The sequence below is a fragment of the Drosophila montana genome, unplaced genomic scaffold, assembly GCF_035044405.1.
Source record: "Drosophila montana isolate Dmon_TW-CO22-7 unplaced genomic scaffold, ASM3504440v1 contig_3848_1, whole genome shotgun sequence".
In the NCBI taxonomy this organism is placed as follows: domain Eukaryota; kingdom Metazoa; phylum Arthropoda; class Insecta; order Diptera; family Drosophilidae; genus Drosophila; species Drosophila montana.
In genome coordinates, this window is record NW_026998720.1 from 15,521 (window position 1) to 32,857 (window position 17,337).

The 17,337-nt window shown below is 44.1% G+C and overlaps 4 protein-coding genes across 7 annotated transcripts; 2 read left to right on the forward strand and 2 right to left on the reverse strand.

The window, feature by feature from the left end:
• Positions 1-5: 5 nt before the first annotated feature.
• Positions 6-2,314, forward strand: Atg14 (autophagy related protein 14). The gene is made up of 3 exons (XM_064697110.1): positions 6-391; positions 457-1,508; positions 1,834-2,314. Exons 1-3 carry the CDS (start codon positions 111-113, stop codon positions 1,989-1,991), a joined length of 1,491 nt encoding a protein of 496 aa, XP_064553180.1. The 5' UTR covers positions 6-110; the 3' UTR covers positions 1,992-2,314.
• yem (yemanuclein) lies at positions 2,245-7,505 on the reverse strand. Its single transcript, XM_064697109.1, has 6 exons — positions 6,485-7,505; positions 6,214-6,426; positions 5,316-6,159; positions 5,103-5,250; positions 4,814-5,053; positions 2,245-4,752 (listed from the first exon to the last, which is right to left on the reverse strand). Exons 1-6 carry the CDS (start codon positions 6,746-6,748, stop codon positions 3,081-3,083), a joined length of 3,381 nt encoding a protein of 1,126 aa, XP_064553179.1. The 5' UTR covers positions 6,749-7,505; the 3' UTR covers positions 2,245-3,080.
• Positions 7,506-8,029: 524 nt separating this feature from the next.
• Positions 8,030-14,261, forward strand: Ctl2 (Choline transporter-like 2). Of its 3 annotated transcripts, none has more exons than XM_064696919.1 (4): positions 8,030-8,175; positions 8,464-8,782; positions 11,185-11,546; positions 11,610-14,261. In XM_064696919.1, the coding sequence occupies exons 3-4, from the start codon at positions 11,223-11,225 to the stop codon at positions 13,659-13,661; spliced, it is 2,376 nt and encodes a 791-aa protein (XP_064552989.1). In that variant the 5' UTR covers positions 8,030-8,175; positions 8,464-8,782; positions 11,185-11,222; the 3' UTR covers positions 13,662-14,261. The 3 variants fall into 3 exon arrangements, with proteins under 3 accessions (XP_064552989.1, XP_064552990.1, XP_064552988.1); XM_064696920.1 differs by having other exon boundaries at positions 8,464-8,756; positions 11,211-11,546; XM_064696918.1 differs by having other exon boundaries at positions 8,031-8,175; positions 11,211-11,546.
• dgt6 (dim gamma-tubulin 6) lies at positions 13,848-17,095 on the reverse strand. Of its 2 annotated transcripts, none has more exons than XM_064696925.1 (4): positions 16,112-17,095; positions 15,465-15,920; positions 14,904-15,409; positions 13,848-14,839 (listed from the first exon to the last, which is right to left on the reverse strand). In XM_064696925.1, exons 1-4 carry the CDS (start codon positions 16,980-16,982, stop codon positions 14,696-14,698), a joined length of 1,977 nt encoding a protein of 658 aa, XP_064552995.1. In that variant the 5' UTR covers positions 16,983-17,095; the 3' UTR covers positions 13,848-14,695. The 2 variants fall into 2 exon arrangements, with proteins under 2 accessions (XP_064552995.1, XP_064552994.1); XM_064696924.1 differs by having other exon boundaries at positions 13,848-14,848; positions 16,112-17,093.
• Between the last annotated feature and the right edge of the window lie 242 nt (positions 17,096-17,337).

The following is a 17,337-nucleotide window of genomic DNA, read 5'->3' on the forward strand; positions in this document are numbered from 1 at the left end:
GATAACGTTACCCAACACTTCTGCTTTGACAGGGGGAAAAAGTATCAATAACAAAAACAATTATCAATGAAAAATCGACTACGCATACTAAGTGCAATGATTTGACTGTAATGGCAAATAGCTCCAGCTCCGATGAAAGCTCCAAAGCACCAGAAAATTTTCAATTATCAAGCGCATCCACAAACGACGACGAGGACGATGTCAATGTCTGTGATGGCGTTGCTTACAGAAAGAAGCATCCGAATTGCGATGTGCGCGTAAAGCCAACAGCTGGTGGCGCCTCCACAGGTCTGCGTTGTCCACTGTGTTGCAGGTACCAGCGACGGCTCCATTGTCGGACTTGTGTCAAAAATGGAAATATTACCCATAGTTCAGCCGAAGAATCCGAAAGGTTGTTACTCATTCACACACATGTACACACACACAAAGAAAAATAAATTATTCAAATCTTTTTAGCCTTACGGAGAAACAGCAGAAATATATCAACCTGCAGGCGGGCCTAAAGACCTATAGCAATCGATATGAGAACCTCATACAGCAGCATAAGTGTAATGAGAATCGCATGATAGCGATCCGTGCGAAACGGGAGCAGCTGCAGTTACTGCAACAGCTGATCGGCAGCACAACGCAACGCCTGCATATGTTAAGCGAGCAGAGGGATGAACTACGTCATGCCAATGCTGAGAAACGCAAAAACCTGCCCAAGTATCCCACCAAGGTGAAGATGCTCGAAGACTATGTAATCGATCGCTCTATGCGCATTGAGAAGCTGCGCCAGCAGCACATGAGTCTGTTAGACAGCATCAAGCAGACAGCCCGCCGTGACATCAAACAGCTTGTCACCTACATATTTCCCATCTCGGAGGTGGTGCTGAAGGACGAGCAGCAGCGAAAGGTATGCGCCGAGCGCAGCGAAGATGCCGAAACAATTGCAGCACTGGCCGATGCCAAAAACACTTCATACATACGCGGCAAATGGGTGTTTCATGGCAGCGGCATCAGCGAGGTGCAATATCGCATAGTGGGACCATCGTTGCCCGCCAACGGCGACTACTCCGCCTACCTTGACTGGCTGTCCGACAACAAGGACGATGTGCCCAAAGCCACGGCCAATGAGATAACGCCCAGTCGACTTGAGGCCTATCGCATAGTTGGCGCACTCACCTACACGACACAGCTGACGCAGCTGCTCAGCTTCTATCTGAATGTGCGGCTGCCGCACAAGATTGCCTACGGCGACTTTTGCCGCAAGCTGCTCAACGAGGAGCAGTTCCTGCGCAAGGTTTGTCGCGTTAACAACAACATCATGTATCTGGCCTACTCACAACAGGTGAAGCTGCGCGCACTCAACGAACAGCATACGCTCGAAAATATACTGGCCATCTTGGATCTGGATCGCAGCGATTTGGGCCGTTACGGTCATTTGGATGTGACGAATGCGCCGCTTATGAAATCCGTGGACTCGCTTCTCATTGGCATTGAGACGACTACGGAATCGGAATCTGAAGGTTGGAATTTGTTCAAATATGAATTTTTACAGTATACTCTCGATAATCCGTACAATTAAAAATCGTGGTATTCAAAGAAAAAATATTAGGGAACAAACATGTTTGTTAAGTTTTCAATTATTAATAATTCCATTTGTATACATACATTCCCATACGGACTGAAACTTTTCTCTGGTGGTTAAAGTATGCTAAACTATGCAAAAATATAAAGTGTACAGGACCCAATTAATTTGAACTAGTTTAGTAATAATATTAATCTATAAACTATACATAATAATAACAAGTTTGTACTGTTTATACAACTAATCGATCTATCTCCTTGCAGATGAAAGTTCGTTACGTCTGGACTGGGAGGCAGTGCCGAGCGTCAGCGTGTCTCAACCAGAACTCACAGAGTCCAATCTGATACCTGCGGTGGCACAACAATCCACCATAGCCATGGCGGCCAATCGCATCACATCAATGCTTCGCTGGATCAAGTGAACCACTTACCTGGTTGCGTGCGTGTGTTATATCTCTTAAATTAGGTAAGGTTGGTTTAGGCTAAAGAGCGGTAGAGCTGGTAGAGCGGGGGAGCCTTCATGAGATAACCATCTATAGAAATTATGTAAAATATATACGCAATGGAAATGTCTCCCCAAATGGATGAGAACTATTGTCACAGTTTTCTTGAGTGTTATTGATGGCTGCTGTTTTCATGTGCATAGAAGGAACTAATTTTGAGTAGACTACGCGCTTTTGTTTTATTTTTTTATTATATAACTTATTTTTCTTTTATTTAATAAAAATTGATTCACTATAAATAACCTGATACAACTCGATTGATTCTTAATTCTTTCAAAGTACATACTTTAAGTTGGTGGACTTGATTCTTCAAAAATAAGAAAAGAAACATACAAAAGAAATACGAAAACATCACATCCGGCACACACACACACACACCGAACCCGGCATACCCTTACTTTATGCATACGTGCGTCACTTGGTTGTTAAGCATGTCTTGCGACCCATAAACCTTTTCAAGTCTTTTTCCTGGCAGTGATGCAGACGCACAAGATAAATGCACAATAGTAGTTAATGCCGAGTAGTGATAGGAGACAGGGCGGGGGTTAAATGACTAATGCTTATGAAACCTACAAACTAAACATATTAATTCCCTTAACTCTGGGAGATAGATTTTTATAATGGTCAACTTAGAATCGCTTAGGGAGCGTGTGTGTGCAATCCATATACCTAAACAAACTTTGTCGGCAGTTGCGCCGCTTGCGCCGTGTTTGCTGCCATATCGGTAATCCCTTCGACAGCGGTTGCGGGCGGCGGGGAAGGCTTCAGAAATACTTGTGGCAGTGTTGGTGTTGTTGTTATTGTTGTTGCTGTTGCAGTTTGAGTTGAGGAACTGGCCACTTGAGCGGCAGCCAGGGACCCATTCAGTAAACCCAATTGCGCATCGTACGCATCATAACGGGCGGAGGCGCTCATCGAGGAGAGCACCAGTGCCGCAGCCACTGCCTGCTCGTGATTATAGAATGCCGACACCGACACCGATTGGGGCTGTGTGGCATTCCCCGTATGTCATTGATGCGTTGAGGCGCCAGCTCCCGCTCCAGCACCACTGCCCGCACCAGTGCCGGCACCCTTGAGTCCGGCGGAGAGTAGCGAACATTTTGACCATTTCATTTGCTTCTCGAGCGCCGATAGGTCCGATAACTGTTTCATTATCTGCGGATTGCGACTGAGATCGTAGCCAACAGTAGACGTCGTGTTGGACGCCGCATTTGCGCGTATGACGCCGGGTCCAATCTTGACGGCAGCATTGTTGTTGTTGTAGATGTACATGTTGTCCAAGTTGAAACCAACCGCACCATTAAGTCCATTGGGCACCGTGCCCGTTGTGCTTATGACTGACGTCGTTTTACTCTTCTGGTTGGCTTTCGACCTGGGCTTGGTGTGGCCTGGATTTATGTGCTTTACCACAGCCGGATAGACGCCTACAATCTCCACGCCGTCAGACTCGCTGCTGCTCTCGCAACGCACTACCGCAGGAGGCACTGGTGGCGGCGGCTGTGCTGGCGACACCTGAACGGGCTGCCATTCAGTGGCCGCCAACTGCTGCGATGTCTGCAATATGTCGCTGGGACTCTTATAGTCGTCTAGATTGATGACATGTGGCACAGGACGTGCTGCAACGACGCTCGTTGTGGAATGTAATGCACTAGGTGACTGACTGTTAATGGGCGCACTAACGCTGGCCGAAGCGGCGTTCAGCGACGCTGCCGTTATCATGTTATAGATGCCGTGCTCCGTTTTGGTGGGCGATGCCAGCTCCAACATACTGGCTGCTGCCGCCACAACTGCTGCATTAAGCGCCGCCGCCTGCTGCGAAGTGCTGGGCTGCGACATCAGCGTGTCCAGCTGCGTCATTGGCGTTGGTGATGGTTGCTGTTTCTTCTTCTTAGGCGGCTTGCTGCACTGCTTTGAATGTAATGTGGAACCACCCATCGTTGGTTTCTCTAGCTTGCGCTTCAGACTGGTCGATGAGGCACTTTTAACGGAATCTGTATCGGAATTGGCACGCGAGCGACTCTGCGAGGCAGTTACAGTGAGCTCATCAAATTGCTTCAGGTAGTTGTTGACAGCTGGCAGAGACATCGTTTCAATGGCAACTGGTGCCATCTGCGACGCGTTGTTGATTTGCGACATCTGTGCCAGCGTGGCCGCCAGTTGTTTTTGGAACTTTATTTTTGGCGGCTTAGCGCTCGGCTTTTGCTGTATCGTAGTCGTGGCAGCAGCAACGCTCGGTGGCAGTTCAAGTTTACGTTTGACACTATTGGATGAGGCACTTGTAGCTGAATCTGTATCGGAATTAGCCCGCGACCGACTCTGTTCAGTGGCCGTTAGTTCATCGAGCTGCTTCAGGTAATTGTTGGCAGTTGGTGCTGTGGTTGCTATGGCCGTTAGCTGTTTCTTTGCTTTCTCTTTGAGCTTCTTACTAGCGTGCTTATGGCGTTCGATCTCGCGCTGCAGCTCCTCGTAACGCATCCAGCCTGTGGCCCACACATCCACTATTTTGTCTTTCAGGTAGCCATTAATGAACTGCTCTAGCGAATCCTTTCGCTTGCCCAGCACTGCGTAAGATGTCCAGCGCGCCTGGTAAACCTCGTACAGTCGCTCGCGCAGCTCATTTGTCCACTGGAACTTTTTGCGCGGCATCTTTGGCGGATGCTCGGCGTTGACATCAGCCGCCCTAAAAGACAAAATCAAAATGAAAACTTTACCAACGTGTTGGTATTATATTTATATCTTACGCTAGCTCCGCGAACTTGTGCAATTCGATCTCGTAGTTGGCAATGGCCTTGGGCATCACCTCGGCGACTGCCTTGCGTAGACGCTCCAACGCATTTGTCGTCTTATTCTTCTCCTCCCTGGCGCGCAGCGCCTTAGCCTTGCGCAGTATAAAATACTTGGGCAGTTGTAGCTGGTATTCCAGATGCGCAAACACCATGTTACGTTCATTGCGCTCCGTGCAAAGCAACGCTTCGTAAACCCTAAAGATTAAAATTAAATAAATTGAATTTGTCTTTTGGTTAAACTCACTTGAGTAGAAGCGCCGTCAGTTTGCCATCAAAGTAGAATCTTTTGCCGCACAAGTCTCTGCTTCTGACCAGTTCCTTGAAGCAATTGATGCTCGCAAGCATATCATTATCGAGAGTTGCTGGTAGAATGGTATCCGCGGGTCGTAGATCTAAAACGAATATAAAGGAAAAATGTCAGCAGGGGCAAAAAGGAAGTTCTTAACCGTTCGCTTACTATCGCTGCCATCCTTGGTCTTGGGCAGCTTCTCGGATCTTCCTTGCTCGCTGGCTGAATCGGTGTCATCGTTGTCGCTGCTAGAATCCACAGTCGTTGAAGTGGTGCACTTGACTTCACCGTTGACGGTGATTTTCGAGGGGCCTTCGAGCTGGCCCTGAGATTTAAGGAAGCTGTCCCTTTTGGCCTTTAGCATATCCTTAACGGTTGTCGTCTTGACCACTTTTTTGAGCGCCTGAGATTGCCGCTCCTCCGTATCCGAGATGTCTATGGCATTTGGACGCGGCGAGTTTGAGGAGGAGGACGGTGCCACGTACAACTTGCTGCTTGGTTTCTTTCCATTATTGTTGACCTTCTGTTTGATGGCGGAACTCGGTTTGGGACGCTTCAATGCGGTTTGTTTGAACTTATTTTTGGTATTGGCAGATGTGCCGCTGGTCTCATCGCCCAGACTTTCGGTGTCGCTGTCGGAGCCGTCAATGCTCTCGCTATCGCTATCAGAATCGTCATCCTCATCGTCGTCATCCTCATCATCATCGTCTTCACCATCATCCTCGTCCTCATCATCATCATTATCATCCTCATCATCATTATTATTATTGTTAACTTTATTATTCGCGACTTCTTTCTGTTCATTATCACTTGCAGAATCAGACGATGACTCAGAGGAATCATCCGAGCTGCTGGACACAACACGTTTGCGCGATCGTTCCGGCATTTTGATAATGGCATCGGTGCGTCGTGTGCTCGATTTTTTGTTAAGGTTCTTGAACTCCAATGCGCCGCAGTTAATATAAAATCCACCCTCCAGAGTCTCCACCTCTTCAGGCAAGATTTCATCGTACTAAAATTAAATAGCATTAATATAGTGTAACTGGGCAGGACAACACAAGCTTACGGCCTCAGTATTGTCTATAAAGGAATCGGACTCATCGTAACCCATTCCGATATCACAAAAATCATCCTTTTTACGGCGTCCACGTCCTCTGGCATAGGCATTGCCATATTTGGCCTCCAATTCCTTGGCGATGCGCGCCACATCATCATCATTATCGGCAAATGGATCAGTGCTTCCATTGTTCGTTTTCCCTTTCAGCATTTTTGCCTTTTTCTGCAGGGGATTTGGATAGTTAGACAACAAAAGCACCTAACAGTATGGAAGCGATTACCTTCTCCAAGTAGAGCAGCTTTGAATAGTTAAACTCTGGATACCTATTGGAGTCCGTCTCGAACAGTTCCAGCTGCAACCGAACGCTTTTGTTCGCCGATTTGCTGCTCTTGTTGGGCTGCACTGCATCCGGGTCCAAGAAATCACCGAAACGCGAGAATGTCGGCGGCATAGAACTGAAGCCCGCTTCATTGCTATTAAAAATGCTCCTTTGAGTGCTGATTGTGGTAAGGGATACACGCTTGTGCTCGCCCAGCTTCGACATTGCCGCCGCCGCCGCCCCCCAATCGTGAGGCTGAATTCAGAACACAATGCGAAAAAAAAATAATAATCGAAAAACGCGTTACGAAAATTCAGACGCGAATCGTTTTAGTTGCCTTCCCGCCCTTTTGCTAAACAGCACGCCGCGTGTTTTGTATACCAAACAAAAACAATGGCAGCAGCAGAGCGACAGCAGCAGCAGCAGCAACAACAACAACAATAACAGTAACGGCAACGACGACGGCGACGTCGGGCCCCACCTCCTGCTGGCTGTCAGCGATGTCTGCTTCTGCTTCTGTTTCTGTCCGTGCACGTACACCACCAGCGCGACAAATACTCTGCCAGCTCTTGGCCTGTTTTCACTATTTTGTTTAGCAATTTAGAAATGTGTGCAGAATCTGTTATAAACAAAAACAAATGCGATGATTCGGCGATTTAATTGGTTGCGTGCGCTCTTTAGTTCGTTTAAAAAGTATCCACTGTAGCTGCACTTGCAGCACCCGACGAAATAATTTGTCACTTTTTGTGCAATTGAAAATAAATTTGTAGTTTTGGCGTCCAGCCGGCGCAAACAACACAAAGACTTTGGCCAAGCACACATATGATCATAGACACTTATAGCTATGGCCAAGCGAGAGTCTTTGATTAAATTAAAGCATAAGGTTTTTTAAAATCCTGAACTGTTTTTAAATTTGTTTTTCTTTTTTATCAAATCTTATGCCGTCTTCAACGCTAAACATTTTCACTGCACTCATGCCGCCGACCCCGCAATTAATAAATTGTATCACTTACCAGCACTGGCCGCAGATTTGCAATATGACTGTCTCGCTCTAGTTGGGCTCTGTTCACACTTGGCGCCCGAAACTGTTGCGCAGCAATATTTAATGCAAATATTTTGATTGGAATGTGAGTGCTCACTTATTATCAAGCATATTATTTTTAGCGTGCTTTAAAAACACCTGTAAGCTAAATTACCAACTTATAAAATACGTATGTTCCATTACCTTTAGCATGGAGTAAGAGCTAACTTCGTGAACTTTAAAACTTGGAAAATTAATTAATATAATGTAATACATTTCAGTTCTGTTATCACTGTACTAACTGTTCCTCAACCACTCGAGGAATAAATTCCTTGGAGTAGATTTTAGGTTTATTGTAAGGAATAGTTGGCCTTGTGCTTAGAGTCTGTAAAAAGAATGGCAAAATTTATCCTATTGGAATTATTTTATGACAATCACTTGTTTATACGATACTATCGCAGCAATACTGCTGATGTAAGTCAGTGTGCATAACATTTTTTGTTTTGTTTTGACTGTCCTTTTCGTTGGCCAACACTGCTCGAAACAGCTGAACGCAAGTGGGGAGCTGCTTTGTTGGGTCTCTCTCAGTGTTATTGCGTGCATTGAGGCTGAATGCTTCGCAAAACGCCAAGTGAGTGTCATAAATACTAATTTAATTGAAGTATTTTTTTAGAGCATATTTATGTATGTGTGAGTGTGTGTATGTGTGTCAACTCTAGACATAAAGTTGCATGCATAGCAATTCAAGCCGAAATGCATGCAGTTATTAACAAAATTGTTAAACCGTGCACCTTATCAGAAAATGGTGTGCAATAAAACGGTGAATGTGTTCCATATTGGCTACAGTCCGAGAGCCTTGTGATTAAGGCGTGTGCCTCTGTGAGTGTGGTGTATATTTATGTTGCCTTTATGCTTGCAGTTCCAAGTACACCCCCTCCTGCACTTTCCCGTTATTGACGCCAAGTGACCGCCGCCGTTCAAAGAGCAACGTACGCGACTCCAACAAAGGCAACCACTTTAGTCGTTTACTGACTTTCGCCTGAGACGCAAGCCGAACGCGATTCCTGCATTCGCAAACAAAGCGATTTTCAGGCCACCCACCCACCAACCAACCTGGATATTGGACAAACGGCTATGTGGAGACAATAAAGAATCGCCTTGTTCATTGTTTCAATTGTTTTCGTTGAACGGGAGGAGAAACTTCGTGCACAGGTAGACACACAAAGGCCCCGACCAGGGTGAGTAATGTATATGCATGTGCTCTATTAGTAATTAATGTGGCTCGTTTTACGCGTATTTGCCATTTGGTAAAACAAATAGACACAAATGTCGCACAGACAACAACATTGGTCGATAAGCAAAGCAGCAGCAGTAGTTGCAGTCTTATCTATTTCCTATTTGTGAAAAATTCAAATACATGGTATTTTTCTGCTCTGATAAACAAGATAAAAATATAAAAATTATAAGACTCCACACGGCTGCCGGTTGTGCCCACACATTCTCCTCCACCTTCTTCTGTTTACTATTGCTCCTGTCTGTATACAGTTACAGTGAAAGAACGAATATTATTTTGTGCATCTGGTGGAGCTATCCACCTAAAAGCATCGCTGATGAAATAGGAATACAAATGCATTAGTTCATGTAGATATTGGAAAACTTCTATCGTAAATTGACAACTTTTTCTAAGATTTCCTGAGATGTCAGAACGTCAAGCTGTGTCGATTAAGACATGTGCTTTTTCCCGTCTCGAAATTTCAAATATATGTATATGTATGTACATATGTACATATATATTCTCGTAGAACCCTGCTCTTTAAAGTGTAATAGTGTTGGACAAAGAGGGGTAACAAGAACGTATGTAAAAGTACGCACAAGACAGCTGTCCGTTAGAAGAGCATTCACTGTACTTGAAACCGAGTTGCGGTAAATGACCTTGAATGTGTCGCCTTGTCAGCCAAATATGTTTTACAAATTTCAATTTCAATGGAAAGCGAATTATTTCAATGAAAATAACAGTGCACACCTCGCACAGGCGCCCGTTTAGGCCCCAACAGGTTTTGTTTTTATTTTGGGCAACAGTGGCAAGGCGGACCACAAAAAAAAACAGACAAACAACAACAGAAAAACGTGCGGCAAGCAACAAGTTGCGCATAAATGTGTGTGCACACATAATTAAATGTATTTAATACGCTTTTAATGCGTCATTATTGCCAATTTACGCAATGCTTTGTTGGAGCCGGTAGCGATTGTGGCTCACGTTCATTATCAAAGAGCATCAGCATCACAAGTCAATATACACACGTATACACACACACAACATATGTATGTAAAAGAAAAACAAAAGTAGATATACACACACATATGTATGTATTTATGTACGTTCAAACGTGGAGGAGGCAACCGATCACTTTGTGCGCCGACAGGCGAATACGCTCACCCATAAATTCCCCTGCAAGGAATTTGATGCAGAAGTAAGCGAGTTCTGTGGTCAAGCTTAATTTAAAATCCGTGCGTTCTGCGACACCACGGTCAGCTTTGAACAGTAACAGATTACGATTGTCGGGCTCCATTGTGAGCTACAATATTCTTTGTGCCCACTTTTGAGCTTGAATCCTGCACGAATTCAAGTATTTTTATTTGATTGTTGTTTTTTTATTTGATTTGGAGATCCTATATCTATAACTTACAATGGAATTGACCTCAAGATAAATTCAGTAATATAGCAAATATATTTTTTTCTTTTTATGTAGTAATATATAGAGCATCCAGAAATGTAGTTCTTTTGCAGTTAGAAAACATATCTGAAACAAGAACGTTATAATATCCAAGCGACCCCAGTGTCTCTTCAAAAGTTTTATTATGCTATTTTATGGTTAGCGTGTGCTTACGCGGCTCTGTCCGCTCTATTTGAAATGTACTGAAGCAGTTTTGTTTTACAGTCATAACTGGGAAGCTAAGAACTATATAAATCACATGACTCTATGCTCATGTATGGCAATGATATGCCTATATAGTAACTGTAATATATTTATTATTATTTTATTCCTGATTATTTTTAGAATATAAATACTGGTCCATTTAATAGAAAGCAGTGAGGTGTTTCGAAACGTTAATGTACTCTTGTATGCATGGCATAAAAAATTTATACTATTGTTCACAGAAATACGTTTTAATTAGACTCTATATAACACAGTGGTTTGATAAAATATACTCTATATATATATATATTGTTATGAATTCTTCTCATAAGTTTGATCGTTTAATTTTTGTCACTTCCCTAAAAAAGAAATCGACTGCATAGCAAGTTATGCAAGTCGTGATATCATGCATATAGCCTTTATTATAGAGCATTCAAAGTGCAGACAATGTACGATTGTCCATTGAGCCGTGTGTGTGAGTGTGTGTGTAGTCTGTCTGCTATCTACTGTGCTTTCAATTCGAAGCAATGACGAATGTTCTGAAATAACTTACAATGAACTATGTTTATATATGTACTACTATGTATGTATATGTAGTATATATCGCAGCCGATAGAAAGCAAAAACATGAGATAAAATCTATAGAAATGAACATTATTGATGATGCTGAGTTGTGCTCTGTTCGTTCTGTACTGTGCGGTTCGTCTCTAGTCTAATGACAGTTTTTCAATTCTATATTTGACTCCAGAGCGAGCGAGAGATGCCTGAGAACGTGGAGCTGGTGAACAAATATGGCGAGCCGTTGCGCTATGATCGAAATTTTCAGGGACCCCGACAGCGTGATCGCAGCTGCACGGATGTGCCCTGCTTAATACTATTTGTGCTCTTTCTGGGCGGCTGGGCATTCATAGCCCACTATGCCATACGGATGGGGGATCTCAATAAGCTAATGGCGCCCACGGACATGTATAATCAAAAGTGCGGCATTGATTCCAGCGTGCTCGATAAAGAGTATTTGTTCTTTTTCAATCTGGACCAATGCATTGATCCGCTGGTGCCCATAACTGGCTGTAAAACGCCGCAAGTAAGTATCCGGATGCCGCTTTGCCATGCTTCATGACACATTTCATCTCGTCCGTTTTTACAGGTCTGCGTCAAAAGTTGTCCCACGCAGACGTTCGTTTGGGATAAGATGAAGAATAATAACTTTGAGGATTTGAAAAGCCGCCTGATTTGCAAAACGGATGAGGACAAGGCAGCCATTAGCTCCAAGTCGGACATTGAGCGTGCCATCCTGGATAATCGTTGTGCGCGCTATTATATCAAAAGTCAGCCCTTTCTCAAACGCTGCATGTTTGAGTTCTCGGATCAGGTATGCGAATTTCTGCCCAGCGTGCTGCTGCGAACGCGCCGCGACTCAAAATTGCTGCTTCCCGGCAATGCTAGCCAGGTGGAGGAGCTACAACTGCAGGCAATGGCCCTGACCATGCAAACTGTGGGGCAGGCGCAGGCACGTATGGCGCCCCAAACTATAAGCAAGCAGGCGCCAGTGGAGGACCAGGTTGGACAGTGTCGCCGTCAGCAGCTAAACGGCGCGGTCATTAGGGAGAAAATGATGCAAACGGATACACGACTAGCCAAGATGGTGGGCAATCTGGTGGCGCACTTTTATAATGGCACCCACGATGCGCAGCGGCTGGGCGAGGAAATAGTCGAGGATTTGGTCAATTCCATGACAGTGGTTCTAATGGCGCTACTCTTCACGCTGATTGCTTCGCTGGTCTTCATTTCACTGATGCGTTGGCTTGCCGCACCCATTCTCTGGTTCTCCATCGTTGGCGTGCTCGTCGGCCTGCTGTTGGCCATATACTACAGCTTCAAGCAGTACAGCTTCTGGAACAAGACACCGACGGTACCGTTGCACGATTTGAATCTGCATAAGCAATGGCAGAATCTGCTGCAGGATCCAAAGATGTGGCTCTATTTGTCCATTGCGGTGTGCGTCTGCTTTGTAGTCATATTTCTGCTGGTCATTGTGCTGCGCAAGCGCATCCGGATAGCCATTGCACTGACCAAAGAGGGCAGCAAGGCTGTCAGCAGCGTCATCAGCACCGTTTTCTTTCCGATCTTCTCGTGGGTGCTATACATTGGTGCCATTGGCTTTGCCATTGGGGTTGGCCTCTATCTGGGCTCCATTGGCCCATTATCGTTCCGCATGGTGCAACGCCTGAATGATGCGGGCGAGGTTACCAACGAGCCGTGCGTATGTGGGGGACCCGCTATTAACTACACCGTGGGCGCTGCATGTGATCCAAAGATATTTCAACAGAATTGTCACATCAACCAAAGGCGCGATTCCTGCATTCAGACCACATGCAGCTTCGTGGAGATTGATAATCCCCCGCTAGTGCGCTGGGCCATGGGCTATAATGTGTTTGGATTTCTTTGGCTGAGCTTCTTTATATCGGCCTTTAGCGACATGGTGCTGGCGGCCACCTTTGCCAGATGGTATTGGACCTTTAAGAAGCGGGATGTGCCCTATTTTACGCTGACGCATGCCTTTTGTCAAACAGCTCTCTATCATCTGGGTACCCTGGCCTTTGGCTCACTGATACTGGCCATTTGCCGGTTAATACGTCTGGTGCTGGAGTACATTGACGCCAAGCTAAAGAAATACGATAACACGGTCACGCGCGCTATTCTCTGCTGCATGCGGTGCTTCTTTTGGCTGCTGGAAACCTTCCTAAGGTTCCTCAATAAAAATGCGTATATTATGTGCGCCATACATGGCAAGAATTTCTGCTCCAGTGCCAAGGATGCGTTTAATCTGCTTATGCGAAATTTTCTGCGCGTCGTTACATTGGACAAAGTCACCGATTTTCTATTCTTTCTCTCCAAGCTGCTGCTCACCGCTGGCGCAGGCGTGTCCACCTACTATTTTCTGGATAATAATCCATCCGTTATACAGCTTAACCACAAGGCCGTGCCCACAACGGTGGTTGTAATTGGCTCTTTTCTGATTACGAGCGTATTCTTTGGTGTCTACTCAATGGCCGTGGACACGCTCTTCCTTTGCTTCCTAGAGGACTGTGAGCGCAATGATGGCACACCAGAGAAGCCTTATTTCATGTCCAAGCAGCTGATGAAAATCTTGGGAAAGAAGAATAAGCTGCCACAGCGCCAGCGTCGCAGCAAATAGGAATCCACAGGCAAAGTCGGCTGGTCGCAAAACCAAAGCAATATCCCTTGATACATGTAAATGACAGTGCAAATTGTAGCGTAGACGAAGGATGTTGAAGATGCTTGCTTGGAAAGACATATACATTATATATATATATATAAATTATATTTATCATACGTTAACATAAGCCACAGGTTGTGCGCGAATATTGCTCATGCGAAATTTATTTAGATGGCAACAGTTTGGGCCGGCTGCAATAAGTATTTACATGCAATGTAAGGTTAACCAACTTAATGCTCCAATTTTGCCAATATATATAGTATTTTAATTGACATTATTTTTTGCATACATATAATGTATGCAGTACTGTGCATCTATATATGTATAATGCAAATTGAAATCCACAAATATGTATATATTTATGCACATATCAATATTTGTGGTTCAGCGAGTTTATTATAACGGGTGCTCAACTATTGATGTGATAAAGCGCTGAATCATAAATAACTTTATTCTAAACACAGAACCAAAAGATATGCGTGTACTTAATATACATCTGTACACGTTAATATGCATGTTTACACATGAAATATATATCTCATACTACAATAATGTAAATATAGCAATTTTATAATACAATATTAGAACACTACTCAAATCTCAGAGATTGTAGGTTTTCTCACGATAATTTGGAACTATGAACTTAAGGAAAAGAACTGAAGTTGAGTTAAACTGAATATGTTGAGAAAACTAACCATAAGGTATTTATATTTTTTTTCTAATAATATTCATGCACATTTTAAATTTATTATGGTTTGATTTCGTTGGTTAACAAAAATATATTTGAATTTAATTAAATTGAATTCAACTTCAAACACATCCATTCGCATAATCTAACATAAATTGCCAAGCAAATGTCTCACTTTAAACATATGTCAATTGTTTCAATAGAAATTAAATTTAACAGCGCAAAAATAAAGAAATTTTTATACATGCATTATGTAGCTAAGTTTTACGATTTGCATATATAATAAACCATATGAGAATGAAAACTAAATGAAAATATCTTTGAGCACACTATCGCTAATGTTCTGCAAATCATCATTTTCCCCATGATCGCTAAAGTCTAGACTAAATTTGGGCGGTGGCTGGTTCATTTGATTCGCATCGTTTTCCTTGCTGCTGCACTGCAGCTGCTGAAAATCCTGAAAGGATTGAGCCTATTAGTAACTGTAACATTATTTTGTGTTATATACTCACGATAAGTGTTTGATCATTCAGCTGCATGCGTGGTAGGACTTGTTCCGGCAATGGACCGGGTACCAGTGCATCCAACCGACCCGATGGTGATGTGCTCAGATTCTGTACGTTCAGCGAGGCGTCCAACACTTTCATCATGGCAGCACTCTTCTTGGCATATAACGAGTTGTTGCTTGTATCAGCCGCTTGTGGATGTTGCACTCGCTCAATGCGGGTGCGTTCGTTGCAATTAAGCGGCGTAAACGGTGAGTAGCTGCTAGCGGCATTGTACTTGGGTGAAGTAGGCACTGCGGGTGTCACGTCATCAAAGCCAAACGTGGCCTGCATCTGCTTCCATTTGCTGCCCAATGAGGAAAGATTTCCCAGTGTGTTTGGCTTAGCTGACTTTTTATTAATAGTGCGCAGGAGCTGCATGGGATCAACAATTTTTGACCTATTCATGGTGCTGTTTAGCTCCGAGGGATGTTCCAGCTTAATCTTTCTCGCTGAACGTGGCGCTGCAGGTACTGCAAATGTACAAAAATGAGTCAAGTACAAGGGGTATTAGGACTCTCCACTGACCCAGTAGACTGTTGCACGTCGTCTCAAACTGCTTGGCATTGAAGTCATCTTGCAGCGGCAAGCGCACGTGCACATTGCGCACGCCGCTGGCCAATTCCGGTCTAATGGGCGGCGTGGAAACGAACTTCATCAGCAGCGGATGCCCAGCGGCGCCGGCTTCAGTTCGTGCATCCAGCGTGCGTAGTGGCGTGCTCGGCACCGCTAGCTGTGAGCTGTGCATTTGTGACGCATTGCCACTTATATTGCTGCCCTGCTCCTTGGCGCGTGCATTTAAATTCCTTTGTACAGCGCTCACTTGTAGATCGATCTGCTGCAGCTCGGCACGCAAAGTCTCCAGATCTGTTGTAACAAACTCATTGCACTCGTTGTAGTGATCATTGGCATCCAACTGGTCGGCGATTGTCTCGCTAATGCTATTAAAAGCGGACAGCAGTGCGTTAAGTCTTACGCCGTTGCCTTAAATATTGATATATGTATATATTTGATACAAATTATACAAACTGGAAGTTATCTTGGGCGGAAGCTCTAATGACCGGACGTAAGCTTTATTTATATACGAATTTGAAGGAAGGACTTACTCCCATCTGGCTCTGTCTCCACTCAAGAGAACTTTGAAATATACCTTAGCTAAGACGTCCCACGCTTACCTGTTGTATAGTCTGCCTCTGTGCCGAAGAGCTTTTGGATACCGCGCAATGCATTGTCCGCAGCTTCTTTGTTTTGCTTGTAGTGGGCCCGCTTGGCTTGAAACTGATCCATTACAGTTTTAAGCGCACACAGTGGGGCCTCTAACATTGCAATTTTTGCAGCAGGCACAGTTATTTTCTGCTCGCATTTGCGTCGATTAGATGTCTCAAAGTCTTCCAGAAATGCATCGTCTAGCAGCAGCGCCTCATCGATCTCGGTTTGGGCTGCAATTGCTGAAAATGTTTGCCTTATTTTCTGGGTGCGCTCACGGAACTGGGTTGCATTTTCCTCCAGCTCCTCAATATATGCTGAGATATATTCCTTTCTGAAAACATTTGCTTCTGACATTCTTTGCACGCTCCAATTCCGGTATTTTGATATATCCGTGTCTGCTGACAATGCTTTCTCCCGTTGCCTGGTCAGTTCCTGCACGACAAAACTGACCAGGTCTAAAAGAAAGTTAATGAATTTCATTCCACCCGGCATTACAACCAGGTAGGATTTAATGTTGGTCCAATTAAGATTATGTTTCGCGTTCAAATGCTTCAAATAATCAACGGTGCTGGTTCGAAAGGTCGCCTCCGATTTCTTGTCCGTAATAGGCCAGAAGAATCGGCGTTTGAACTCTACGGGATCCAGTATACGAAAGAGGTAGTGCATCACTTGAAAAAAAGCGGGCTGGTTGGGCTTAAGAAAAATGTCGACCGAAAGCAACTTGTTCATTTCGTCGTTCATAGGATACAACAAGGAGAGGCCTTGCAGTTTTTTATACAATTTCTCACTATGCTCCTTTTCCTCTGCTCTCCAGGGCGCTATCATTGTACGGTCCATATTGTTAGCCAAATTCTACACTTTTAAACTATTGCATATGCATGGAAATAATTTAAATTATTTTTCTTAATTTCCAGTATGATGACAGTTGTGCCGCTCTCTATTCAAGATGACGACAATTCGAGTACAAATGCAATTGAAAGTATCGATAAATACTAGAAACATTCAGAATTAATTATCCCCCACAAAGCTTAAATATAAAACGCACCCATTTTTCTTATTTACTCCACTCATATTAAAATGAACAATAATTGAAAAGGCATTAACAAATATAGCTATTTAGTATATAAATAAATTTTCATAACACGTGTGTGGTCACACTGCCAGTTCTCCAAGATTGTATCGATGCTTGTAC